Below are 13,558 nucleotides of genomic sequence, written 5' to 3'. Positions count from 1 at the left end.
GAAATATAGTAGTAGGGGAAACACAGGTGTTTCCAATTATAATAATTAAGGTCCCATTTAGTTAACTGTAGCAGACCCATAGCAGTAAGCCAACATGCTCAGTAGGAGCACCCTGACTCTATTTGACCTGAACTGAACTGAGCCTTAATTAGTATCACTGGTAACATCTGTGTTTACAGCACCATTTCCTGTCAAAATGGCTGCTGTGAAAAAAGTCTACTGTATTTTAATTCAGTTGTCTTCAATTTAGGCTTCATCTCTTTTCTTACCTCTACTGTGGCAAACTGCTGCAGACAGCTGAGTGTTAATTAATGTTTACCCCAGAAACTTGCTTAGACTGTGAATAACAAACCTGGATTGGTTTTAAGAATCTGAAATGTTCATTCAGACTTTTTTTCCTCTCATTAAGAACATGTTGAGGACACAAAATCTGCTGAGTTTTTTAATGTTGCAGTTTGTGTGACGTTGACCCACACTTTTTGGTAAAATGCCTGGACTAGTATAATAGATTTTGTTCTTACAGGTTTGTAAAGATGTCACTATACTTACCACCTTTGCTTGTCACAATATGGAAGTGTTGAAAATGAAGTGTATGTATGAAAGTGTAGTTTAATGTGTTTTAATAGCATTGACAGCTGGAAGTGAATTTGTTGTCATTGTTTCCAGGAATTTGAATTAAGCTTTGTAGCGGTGGTTAATGACACAGTGGGAACCATGATGACCTGCGGCTATGAGGATCCCAAATGTGAGGTGGGACTCATCGTAGGTAAGTCTGTCTACCCCCCACCATCCTCTCTGGAAGCCTGTATCTTTGTTCTGTTTTTGAACATTAAAGTGAGTTTACTGTGAGAGAGAGATTGTGTGATTATGTTCTTTTTTAAGTGGATAGGTTTTCATTTTGTAAAGAGAAACTGATATTTTCCTTCCATGAATGTACTTGTAACCCCTTTCCACCTGTCTCCGACTCAGGCACAGGGACCAATGCCTGTTACATGGAGGAAATGCACAACATTGACCTGGTGGAGGGAAATGACGGTCGTATGTGTGTCAACATGGAGTGGGGAGCATTCGGTGACAATGGTGAACTTGATGACTTTTGCACCCAGTTTGATCACACGGTTGATGACTGCTCTAACAACCCTGGAAAACAGAGGTATTGGATGGATCACTTTTGACATATTAATTCCACTCTGTAATGTCTGAAAAACAAAAAAAAAAATTCAAAATACAGTATAAACTGATAAACGAGAGGGTGCAGACAGACAGCCACAGAGAAACTCTAGAAACAAAGGGTTAGGGTTAGAAAAGAAAAGACTTGTGCAGCAAAGTAAAATATTGTACTTCACAGGACCTTTCAGTGTAGCTTGAGAGTCCTAGACAAAGCCTGAAAGTGGTTGTCTCACATCAAGTGCATTAGAATTAATGACACCACTTTAACAGATTCCTTTCTGGCAGTAAAGTGCTATATATCACACATGTAACATGTTTATTTCAACAGTTCTAGGAGCACATAAGTTATGTGAAACATTGATTTTAAAAGGACTTTAAAAACACAAGCAATTAGACCTAGGGTGTCAACTAACAATTATTTTCATTAATCTGGTGATCAGTTTTCTTGATTATTCAATTTGCTCTAAAGAATTTCAGAAAATGGTGAAAATGTTCATTACAGTTTTCTAAAAGCACCCTCAAAATGTCTTGCCCACAACCCAAAGATATTCAGTTTTCTGTCACAGAGGACTAAAGAAAATATTCATGTTTTATTCACGTCATATGGGGCTATTAAGGCAGACCAAACCAAATCATGACAAAACCTGTGAGCCCCAGAGAAGTGATACACAAAACATACAATAATTGTTAACACATTTTTAATCAGTTACATTTTTTTTACACAATGTTTTATTATGTTTTTTAAAACAAACAGGACACAACACACATGACAGCTAAGACAGGTGTTAGCAAATCATAGTCCACAGAGGACAGGAGGGAAGCCACTTACATAATGATGCCCCCTGTGTATTAGGTCAACTGTGCAGCCTGGGAGGCAGTTCAGAAAAGGTGCCCACAATTTACCAAAAACTCTCTCATTCCCCCTCAAAACTGAGCTTAAGTGCTCCATCCGCAAAACTTTAAAGATTTCTCCGTAGTAGTGGTTAACATTTGGAGGTCTGGACGTGATCCACTGATATAAAAATCAAGACATTTACGTTGACATCCCAAGCAGTTTCTGCTGCATAAAAAATAGAAGTTTTTGCTTTTTGCATGAGGAGATTATCATGGGCAGAATGAACTGCATCTAATTTCAGCACTACTGATCTTGAAAGGGAGTGTTTAAACTCTTTCTCTAGATCAGAGATCTGGCATTCATGCTCTAGCTGTTGTCTTAGCGCTTATTTTCTTTTAGCTGATGTGTAATAATAGGCCTTTGCACCCTCCCATAGTGTAAATGCTGAGACGTCAGGGGTATCATTAATGGAAAAAAAGAGTCAATTGTACCTCCAGGAGAGTTAAAAAGGTAGGATTACCAAGCAGGGAAGGGCTTAATTACCAGTGACGTATAGAGGGATTATAATAGAGATGTGTGAGTTCTAGTCTGATAAGTGAGTGATCTTGAAGTGTCATTGCTCATATACTACAAGTTTTAACCCTGTCCAAAGTTTGCCTTGAAGTGAAAAAGTGGTCAATTCTTGAAAACGAATTGTGTGGACAGGAAAATTAGTGAAGTCCTTCACTTTTGGGTTCAGTATCCTCTGAGTGTCAAATAAATTCAAATCATTACAGAGCTCCCTGGTGGCAGCTGCCACTGTGGATAGCCATGTGGATTTGAGGAGGCTTTGGTCTAATACTGGTTCTAAACTAGAATTTAGGTTCCCACCCCAAATTACAAGGGATGAAATATTAGAGGACATATCTGTGAGCAAATTGGAATAGAAAGAGACCTCAAACATATTGGGGGAGTAAATGCATCCAAGAGTGAGCCTTTCCCCGTATTAGAAGCCTGATATTATGACATATCACCCTTCAGAGTCCTTCTTTCTAATGTAAAAGCAGCCTTTTATGTGGCAGGATTGACAACACTTGCTTTTGGAATTACAAGAAGAGTGGAAGACTTGACCCACCCAGTCTTCTCTTAGATTTAAATGCTCAAGGTCAGATAAGTGGGTCTCTTGAAAAAAGCTAACTGTGCCCCTTCTTTTTTTAAGCGATGAAAGAATTTTACGCCTCTTAACAACATATTTGATTCCCTTAACAATCCATGTTACCAATTTAGTGACACTCATCCTAACTGTGGTATAATTTCCACATGCTGCAAAATATATATCCACAGATATCTGTTGTTCATTAACATTGAAAATAGGCAGAAACAAGTATTGCTTTCATGTGAGAAAAGGCTGCTCCAAAACGACAACTGAACAAAAACAGGAAACAGAACCCAATCCTAAAGAAAAAACAAAACCAAATATGATATAAGTATCATGTCTACAAAAACAACAGAGAAACACCCAATGACTATTAAAATGGGGCAGTACACCAAAGGAGGTCATCACTGTGGAGAGGGCACAGGGGAAAAACGAAAAATGGAAACAAAAAATTCTCCCAATAGCCCCTGCTCCTGTCCCTAGTAAATAAGTGTACGACTAAATCGATGACAGTGACACAGCACTTCTCAGTGGCCTGAGGATTCATCAACAAAACAGTTGTGTTGCCTTCAGGCAGATTATCCTGTATTTTTAAACCTAAATGTTGGCAGGTATGCCAGGGGCCCCTAAGCCAGAGCTTCTGTGTGAAGTTGCTGTTATTAAACCATAAAAACTTTGATTTCAGTGTTGAAGATGTTACAAGAGGGAAACCATTGTGATACATTTTAAGTGAGTGTTTTATCCTCTCAGTTTCTCTATAGGGCTTTAGTGTGGCTGAGTACTTAATGCACTGTGGGCTCTTGGATTGAGTGTTCCTGTGCAATAAATCCTGCTGAGGAGCAAACTAAAGTTTTAAGCCAGAGGACAGAAAGAAACTCGGCTTATATTACAAAGGAGGTTCACCAGTGAGACAGATTGTTGCCTAAGCTGCATCAGAGTTTTATTTCAGGAGTAAATAATAAGCTGCAATGGTAGGTTCATGTGCATTCAATGCCCAGCAGACCTCAGGTTGGTTACCTTCCTTCTTGGTCACAGTTGATTCATTAGAACTTTGCTTTACACTCTGCCCACATGTTCCTTGCCACCTCTGTTCTTGTTGCCTCCTTGAAAAGATCCCATCTTTAGTTGCTTCAACTAGTTTGGTACTTTTGGTTTGCCCGTACCTCAAGGGGAGATGACAGCACATAATATCGAGGCATTTATGCCATTAACCAGAAAAATAATGGAAACACGTTTATTGTGTCAAAAACATACTGCAGGTGCAACTGCACATGGACTTGTTTACTGTAAGTACATCATTTCACACAAACCATACTGAGGAGGATTTCAGAAAAGTTAGCTTATAAAGGGACATGATCAGCACCTGACAGCATATTTAGGGTGCTACATATTTATTTCCTGGGACTTTGCACTGTTCTAGACATGAACATTGGCTTCCTCTTGGGAAAAGCCCGTCTGGACTGACTGAGATGTCATTAAGTTCGAGTTCAGGTTCAGGCATTTGTTTCCCTGGACAATGAAATTCTTACTTTGCCTTTCCTCTCTGAATGCCATTGAACAATGAGACAAATATAAAGGTGCCTCAATTGATGAAATTAAGAGCCACATTACTTTTGGTTCTGAATAGTTAGTTTAATTAAATCAAATGTTTTTCCTCTTAAAAGAAACTTGTCTGGACTGTCTGTGATGAAATTGTCTCTATGACAATTCATCGGTGAGAGGAGCCATTATAATTAGGCATAATTAATTGCAGTTCCTGTTACACCTCATGACAATTTATTCTAATTATACCCACCTCTGTAACAACAGTGCCACCAGTACAACTTTGTTTGCTTTCTGAGCTTAAATCCCTGAAGATAATAATAAGTTAAGAAGAACTATTCCATCTTTTGATTTGACTTTTTAAAATTATTATCATTATTATTTTTTTTTTACTATTTGCTTTTGTAAGTTGAGCCTCTGTTTGATTATGGAGTGTATGACAGTATCTTAAAGTTTATTTATGTATGTTTAAGTTTTCTGTTTGTGTGTCTTTTTCTCTGAGGTATGAAAAGATGATCAGTGGCATGTACCTCGGGGAGATTGTGAGGAATGTGCTGATAGATTTTACTGAAAAGGGCCTGCTGTTCAGAGGCAAACTGTCCGAACGACTCAAGACCCGGGGCATCTTTGCAACAAAGTTCCTGTCACAGATTGAAAGGTGAGTTTTACAGACTGTTCTAGCCTCAGTGTCTCTCCACAGCTCACCCCTGTTCACCATGGTAACACTGAAGAAAGACTAGAGAAGACATATGAGATATACTGTATTTATCACGCTGAGTACTGATGAGCAGAGAGATAAAAGAGATAGAGGGAGCCAGGTCACATGAAGCTACATCCATTGTATCTGCTGAGAGTATAGGCTGCTCTGTTTACGGTTTTCCATGTAAAACACTTCAGTATACACTTTGAATTAAGAAGACCCTATATAATATAGATATTATGATATATGCCATATATCACAGTGAACAAGCCAGTGATCATCACCATCCTATAGTATTGCGGTTCTCTCTTCTTTTAAGTTTTCTCCAGTGAGACATCTGAGTCCTGATTCTGATCAGCAGAAACATCAGAGAGGCAAAGATCAACACAGTAAAAAGGGAGTTAGGAATTTCGTTGTTTATGTCAAATGTATTTGTACAGGAGCAGAAAATCTCAGTGTCCTTGAAAGTCTGACTTAAAACATTAACGGCCAGTTTCACAGACAAGTCTCAGACTAAAATGCATGCTTAAGCTGTCTTAACTTAACTTGCACAAATTTATCTAAAAATAGTTATAGATTTAGGTTGTTCTGGATTAAACTGAACTGATTGCAAGAGGAAGGATTAGAGTGACTCATACCTTCATACCCTCCTGACATTGTACCAGGGTATATGCAATTATGACACAACATCAACCACTGCATACCGAACCGAGTCACTGTGATGCGTCACCTGAGATATTCCTGCAACCGACCAGCACCAGCAACTGATCCCTAATACTGGCTGTACAGAGAGAATTTGATTTATTTGTGATTACGACAGTATTTGTGTAAAATGTGTAAAATGGCTCAACCACACTGTGCTCTGCTGTACTTAATGCTTACACAACGTAGGTGTAGCTAATCGCCTGATCACGACACTATTCCCACAGCTGGGAAACAACACACGCACAAGCAGGAAGTCCACTTCAGTCTTCAGAAGATGTTGTCTTTATTCTCTGACAAACTCAAACCTCAACTGTAAATTAATAGCACTGTCTGTAATGACAACTTCACTGCTCACCTTTCCCTCTGCTCAGCATGCATTCACCTGTAGACAGTAATCAGTCTGCCCCTTGCCCTCTGCAATGCTTGCTAAAGTTACCCACTCACGATGAAACGCTACTCTGACTGTCATTAGGCTGCAGTGCTTGTGAGCTTACCTTTATTATATGGACTGAATCCAGCAGAATCCAAAACGGGGGCAGAGGCATTAGTTAGTCCTCTAATTTTATTCCCAAGATGTCATTTTTCTTCTTCTTTTGAAAGCTAGTTTGTCTGCTCAGCTACACTACCGCACAGAGACTTGGGTGCACACCATGGGAGCTTCGAGGATGCCTGTAAAAAGCATTTTTGCCCCACAAAAATAAAACACCAATAACACAAATTTATTTAGAATTTCAAAAAAAATACTTGTAATGTTTTGTAGCTAGAAACGTGGCGGGCCATATCGAACCTTATGGTGGACCATCTTTGGTCCATGAGCTCCACTTTGGGTAGGCCTGATCTAAATGAAGACCAGCATGAATTACAGAGGCCAGATGAGTCTTGACTTATCAATAAGTGGATGGTTTGACACAATTTGTTTTAGAAGCAGTTTTTCATACTCACTAAATTGTTTGAACAAATTGTTTTTGCCTCTGTTTTGTCTCAACATTCACACCAGTTATGATGTTTTGTATTCCATACCAGGTTTTATGTCACCATAAGTTACTTACCTTACTCTAGGACTCCATAGTCACTGACTAACTAAGCCAAATTTAAGCCACATTCATGAAAGATACTTAAATGTACTAGATTTGCTGGCCTGGTAACTCAGTTGGTAGTGTTTGCCACATGAACTGAAGCTGTGAGTCCTCTGCAGTGGCTGTGGGTTCAACTCCTGCCTCTGGCCCTTTCCTGCATGTCATTCCCCAACTCTGTCTCCCCCTATATTGTCATATCTTCAGCTGTCCTACTTTACAAATTAAAGGCATAAAAGCTCAAAAAATATAAAAATGTACTCATTTAACTAGTACAGATTAATCCTGGATTAATCTAAGCTTTTCTCTGGTTTGTAACCTGTTACCTCCTCTATGGTGTATAATGCCTTTGCAGTTAGAAATTGTCAGGTCAGGTCAAGTTGAAAAATGAGCTGTGTACAAATGACTAAATGACAATAGGGCTGACACAGATTTCAAATAGGCTACAGAATTGCACGTGTCTTCAATTGACCCATTAATGCAAAATAAGTCTTGGTCATCAAAGTGAGTTACATGATTATTCTAATAACTCTTGTTACTCTCAGATACATTTATATGTTGACATAAATCCTTAGATGCAAAAAGATTTCAGCAAAAAAGTCTTAATCTTTCAAACATAAACATTTCTGTCATCTGTTGTGGCAATTTTGTAATTCCAATCTGACAAAGAGGAATGAGACAGCAGTGTCTTACAGTATTGTCACATTAATACTCAGAGCATAGCTCACAAAACAATGGTTAGTTACTGATGTGCACAGCAAAGAGATGCTGATACTGATACTGATACATCTGATACTGATATTGTTTTGTTAGGAACTTTGCAATTGGTTCCTTATTTGAATCTTTACATCCAGATCCAAAACAGGCTAATGGGCATAAGGCCCACTCTCCACCACCCCCAATTAATCCTGTGGTTCAGTTTTTCTCCTCTTGAGCCTTAAAGTAACTGGATCCTAACAAATCTACAAGTCCCAACAAGCTTGATCCTTACTGTCTCAAGTTAGTTGTAGACCTTTGGCTCACATTTTTAATCTTACTAGCAATGAGAGTCCTGACATACTGAAACCTGCCCATGTTCTGTCTTTGCTGAAAGGAAGGGATGTACACTGATTACAGACCCATCTCTAAGTTATGTGTCTGCTGAAGTCCTTGAAAAGAACGACTTGAGTTATTACACACAACTGGTATTCAATCACAACACCCCTTATGCTTTAGAAAACAAAACAGCACAATAACCACTGTTATGAAAATGGTGAATGACATGCAGCACTTGAGTCCACAACATAATGTGGAGGTCTTGTAATTGATTTGTTCAAGGCTTTTGACACAGATGACACAATGTTGCCTTGAGGAAAAAGACTCTACAAAAGTGGCTAAACTCTGCATGCTTTAAAACGGTTTTCATATTACTTGTCAGCTAGAAGACAATGTTTCCAGTTGGATGCTGAGTCTTCCTTTCCCTCCTCCCTCTAATAAAAGGTGTGCCCCAGGGTTCCTTACTGGGACCACTGCTGTTTTCCATATATGTAAATAATCTTTAACAGATTGTAGCAAAACCTCAAATCTTATGAGTGAAACAAGTGAAATCAAATCAAAATGAAAGGCAGAATCACAATGCTCACATTTTTTTTCCCTCCAACCCCACCTTCTGGCAGCATTTAGCATGTGTCCAAAGCGATATATCACAATTGATACACTTAATGTTTTGTTGGTCAGTGTGAAACTCGCACTGAAGTTGCTGATGCTGCTACTTCCGATGGGTCCCGTGCTGCAAGGCTGCTTCTCTCTTACAGTTGGTGTACATTATAGTGCAGTCAGTTATCAGTTTTGGTGAGCATGTAGTGAATATGTTGTCTGCTGGGAGCAGTGCTGGTTGTACAGTCTGAGCCGCAGGAAGGAAGGACCTACAATAACGTTCCTTCACACACTTCAGGTGAAACTGTGTGTTACTGAAGGAGCTCTCCAGCACTGTGGTAGTGTCCTGCATGGGGTGGGAGTCATTGTCTGATATCCCAGGAGTATGAACAATTGAATTCCTGAAGTCTGCCTTTGATGGTATTCAGTACCATTTGACTTCAGCTGGTGTTAAAGACGTATCCAGATTCATGCTACTCAGGACTCAAGAGTATTTGCTCCTGATTTTTTTTTACTGAAATTATTTTAGAAAATTGTACCTGTTTATGCATCATAACTGGATTTTTGTTCTTGACTTTGCATTCTTAATCAACTGGATATTGTGACCACTCCTCTGTAGTCTGTCACAATTGTATTGTTTATATTTATTGTTTAAACAATGCCTGTGCTGCTCTCTTAGCCAGGTCGCTCTTGAGAAAGAGATTTTAATCTCAGCAAGACTTTTGTTTGGTTAAATAAAGAATATATATTGCTGTTACCGATTTGCAACCCTCTGCTGGTACTCCGCATTGAAGTGCTTACAGAAGAAATCCATAATATATTTACTGTAATAAATTATAAGAACACCACAATTTGTCATCAGAGAAACAACCTGACAGGAACACCACGGGCGCGGGGCGCAATTTTGAAATTTCCATGCAGGATTGGAAAAACTGTTTTGTATGTCTGTTTCACATTAATCAGAGTTCAAATTAATTCTGAATTTTCACCAAATGACTGAGTGTCTGTTTATGTAAATCATTAATATTGTTGTAGAAAGTGTAGATCTTTGTAACTGTTAAATTTAGCAAAATGTTAATGGAGTTTGACAGCCTGTGACACAGGCTGTGACTTCACTCTGATGGAAGTCATGTTAATTTACTGATGATGAAAACGTTTCTTGAATTTGCTGCCTCATAATAAAACAGCAGTGGAATGCTGATATATTCATCAAAGATGTATTTAACTTGTCTGCCACACTCTGTATGTTAGCTAGCAATGACAGCAGCACGTCTCATTTGTTTAACCCTTGAAATACTCTCTGATCCCAAAGTGACCGTCTGGCCATGAGACAGATCCGCTCCATTCTGCAGCACCTGGGCCTCACCACCTCCACCTGTGACGACAGTGTGCTGGTGAAGGAGGTCTGTAGTGTGGTCGCCCGCCGTGCAGCTCAGCTCTGTGGTGCAGGTTTAGCCGCTGTGGTGGACAGGATCCGACAGAACCGCAATCTCAATCAGTTTTCCATCACCGTTGGAGTGGATGGCACCCTTTACAAGACACACCCTCAGTAAGCAACAGTTATGTCCTAACACAAATCAGGGTGTGCATAAGACTGGCGTTACAATGACAATACCATGTCATGAAACCTGTAATGAACATGAAGGAGTCTTTATGAATGTCATTAAGTGTCATTCAGTTACCACCTGCAGTTAACAGCCTACAGTGATTAACCTACTTTAGCAGGTCAGGTAGCTCAGCCTGGCCTCAACCCAAAGTCAAACTGGCCTTATAACATTTAATGATATCTTAATGACAAGTTCAAATGGGACCACTTTACTTGAGGTCAAGGGTATTATTCATGACACCTTTATATAAGCATCTGACAGTGTAGTTAAACTTAACATGACAAGCCTAAAATGTAGGACTTTATTTAAGGTCAAGGAAAACGTTCATGAGACACTTACTATGGACTCATGACAGCCTGTGTCAAAACCAACCACATATGACAGTATAATGTAACTTTAAAACATTAAGCCAAACAGTTTCTTTAAGTCTGATAATGTCGTGACAAAGACATTTTTGTCTTGGTTAATGTCAAGTTGACACAATGAAAACATGTCAAACAATGTCAACTTTGCATTAAAAGTTACAGAATTGATGACAACAGTCATAAATCTTCATAAAGACTCCTTCATGTTAATGACGGGTGAAATGACAGCCATATGCACACCTATTCAAATGAAGTGTCACTCAAATCTTCTTATGTTAAAAACATTAAACAAGTCTGCTTAAGTGGAAAAGTTTTCTTAAAGGGACAGGTCACCTTAAAATCAAAATGATTTTTTTCCCCTGGCCTGTAGTGTTATTTACTCATCTGTCTTGTTTTGGTGTGTGATGCAGAGTTTTGGAGATCTCCTCCATACAAATGTCTGCCTGCTCTCCAGGATAATGGGACTAAATGGCTCTCAGCTTGTGATGCTCAAACTGCCAAAAAAAATACATTTAAAAAAATTCAAATAATTAAAAAAAAAATCTAGATGGATAAATGGCACAACAGGCCAGGGAATATTATGAAGCGAATTGTCCCTTTTAATGACACCAGTCATAAACATTCATTAAGACTCCATCATGTGTACAGGTGTCATGACAGCCTTATGCACACCCCTTCAAATGAAGTGTTATGCACAAAACCTCTTATTTTTTAAGCACCAAACAAGTCTGCATAAGTGAGAAAGTTTCTTAAGTTTGGAGCTAGCTACTTTATATTTATACATACTTTATAACTAAGGGTGCATGAAATATTAGAGGGGGAAATTTTTTACGCTTAACCTTTTTTGTTAATTCTCTTTCCTCCCTCTCTCTTCCTGAAGTTTCTCCAGCATCATGCAAGAGACGTTGCAGGATTTGGCACCGCAGTGTCAGGTGACTTTCCAGAAGTCAGAGGATGGAAGTGGGAAGGGAGCAGCACTGATCACAGCCGTGGCCTGTAGGATCAAGAATGAAGGGCAGCACTGAGTCATCAAAACAGCAGTGGACAGGTAGAATCAAAGCTACTGCGACTGATTTGCTGTTGCAGGTCATCAAAGTGAAGTTACACACACCCTGAGTTTCTGAGCTTTAGTACTGAAATGTTTGATCTGACTTACTCTGTGTGTGTAGGTTCATATGAACATGTCAGTTTTTGGTTTGTGTTTTGAATAGACGTAAACTGACATTGCAGAAGATGGTGGTAAATTAACTTCAGAAATGAGATTTAGAGGATTTGCACCTTCTGTGAAATATGACTGTTACAACATACAGTGGGGCTCATTTCACATTTTACGCTCCTTTTTTTGCACCTTTACACTCCCAGCTGACTGTTCGTTTTTTGTAATGATGCCTGTGATCTGAGTTGCCTTTCTAAACGTCTACCAAAGTAAAGATTAGAAGAGTTTATTTATACAGCACCTTTCAAGATGAGACTTCACGAAGGTGAAAAGCCAAAAGGAAATTGTGATGTTTTGGGGTACACCCAAACCGGAAAGCATACCCTTATGCTAAAACAAACACAACCTAACCTGTGACAGACCTGATCAACAAACATGTCTGCATGATTTTTCCATATTAAATACTTTGTTCTATGATGATTTTCTCAGTTGGGCTTCTTCCCTTCTTAAACCAGAATAAAATGGATTTTATTAAAGGAAATTTGTGATATGTAATCAAACACTTGAAATGCATTTTGTACAGCTGTGAACTTATTTTTTTTTCTTGATTTCAAATTTAAAGTTGGTCTTCATATTAGTATGAAATATTTAAAAATGTCATTAATATAAATTTGTTACAGTACCTGTCACTTCATTGTGAGTAAGGCATCAATAAGAAAAGATTAGCGATGTTGACTAAGAAGTAACTGGAAGTGTATTCATAAAGTGCATTAATTAGTGCAAGCCGAGGACACGCTGTTCCAGCCCAACATTATCAGCTGTCATACTGTCTGCAGTGACTGCAACAAGCTTATTCTGATTCACTGACAAAGTAAGAGGCATCAGCATTAAACTGATTCAGAGAGTTTGATAAAACACAGCAACCCTGAATTAATTAAACCCCAGCTTTTGAATTCAGAAGGCAAAAGGAGGGATTGGTTCTAGTCTTTTTTAGACTTGTTAGATTTGACTTTTTAACTGTCTCTCTTTCTTCTGTATTTCATTTGGATTTAAGAAATGAAGTAGGATTGGTAGTAGGATTATTTTATAATTATCTTAATGTGTCTGTTGAAAGAAAGAAGTGACTCTTCATGACATCCAGAAGTTCTGCAAGTGTTTATACAGGTCTGTAGCTTCAGAGAGAGATTCCACATAATTATTTAATCAGAGAGAAGTGTTTTACACAAATCCTATGAATATTTAATTATTATTACTGTATAATTATTGTATCCGGTGGCAAAATGGTTTTAATCAACTGATTACACCACAATGTTTGAGCTTTGCTTTTTGCTTCTTAGTTCCTCAGCCAACAGGAGAATGTTTGTTTTTTCCTTTAGATACAAACTAATAGCAGTTTTTTTAAAACTATCGCAGTCTGATTATTATTATTATTATTATTATTATTATTATTATTATTATTATTATTATTATTATTGAGATCATCATCATCCTACGGCTGCTGTCAACAACAATTATAGCAATAAATGTCACAATAAAACTAGCCTTGAATTATTGTTGTTTTCACTTAATTGTACTAATTGTAATAAAAAGTGTGAATACATACAGATAAAAACATACTGTATATAAAAGGTTGTT

General features: G+C 38.3%; 1 protein-coding gene across 1 annotated transcript in view; it reads left to right on the top strand.

Moving 5' to 3' along the window:
• The window catches only part of hk2 (hexokinase 2), a 40,480-nt gene extending 27,984 nt beyond the window's left edge, over window positions 1-12,496 (top strand). Inside the window, exons 14-18 of the mRNA XM_084729112.1 lie at window positions 667-766; window positions 970-1,153; window positions 5,185-5,340; window positions 10,108-10,344; window positions 11,648-12,496. Coding sequence (XP_084585238.1) covers window positions 667-766; window positions 970-1,153; window positions 5,185-5,340; window positions 10,108-10,344; window positions 11,648-11,792 — 822 coding nt within the window. The 3' untranslated portion in view covers window positions 11,793-12,496. The remainder of the gene's footprint in view (window positions 1-666; window positions 767-969; window positions 1,154-5,184; window positions 5,341-10,107; window positions 10,345-11,647) is intronic.
• Window positions 12,497-13,558: the final 1,062 nt, after the last annotated feature.

Source organism: Lutjanus erythropterus, chromosome 10 (assembly GCF_056507025.1).
Source record: "Lutjanus erythropterus isolate fLutEry1 chromosome 10, fLutEry1.hap2, whole genome shotgun sequence".
Classification (NCBI taxonomy): domain Eukaryota; kingdom Metazoa; phylum Chordata; class Actinopteri; order Lutjaniformes; family Lutjanidae; genus Lutjanus; species Lutjanus erythropterus.
The sequence above is the reverse complement of the archived record's forward strand: the minus strand, read 5'-3'. Positions and strand labels throughout refer to the sequence as shown.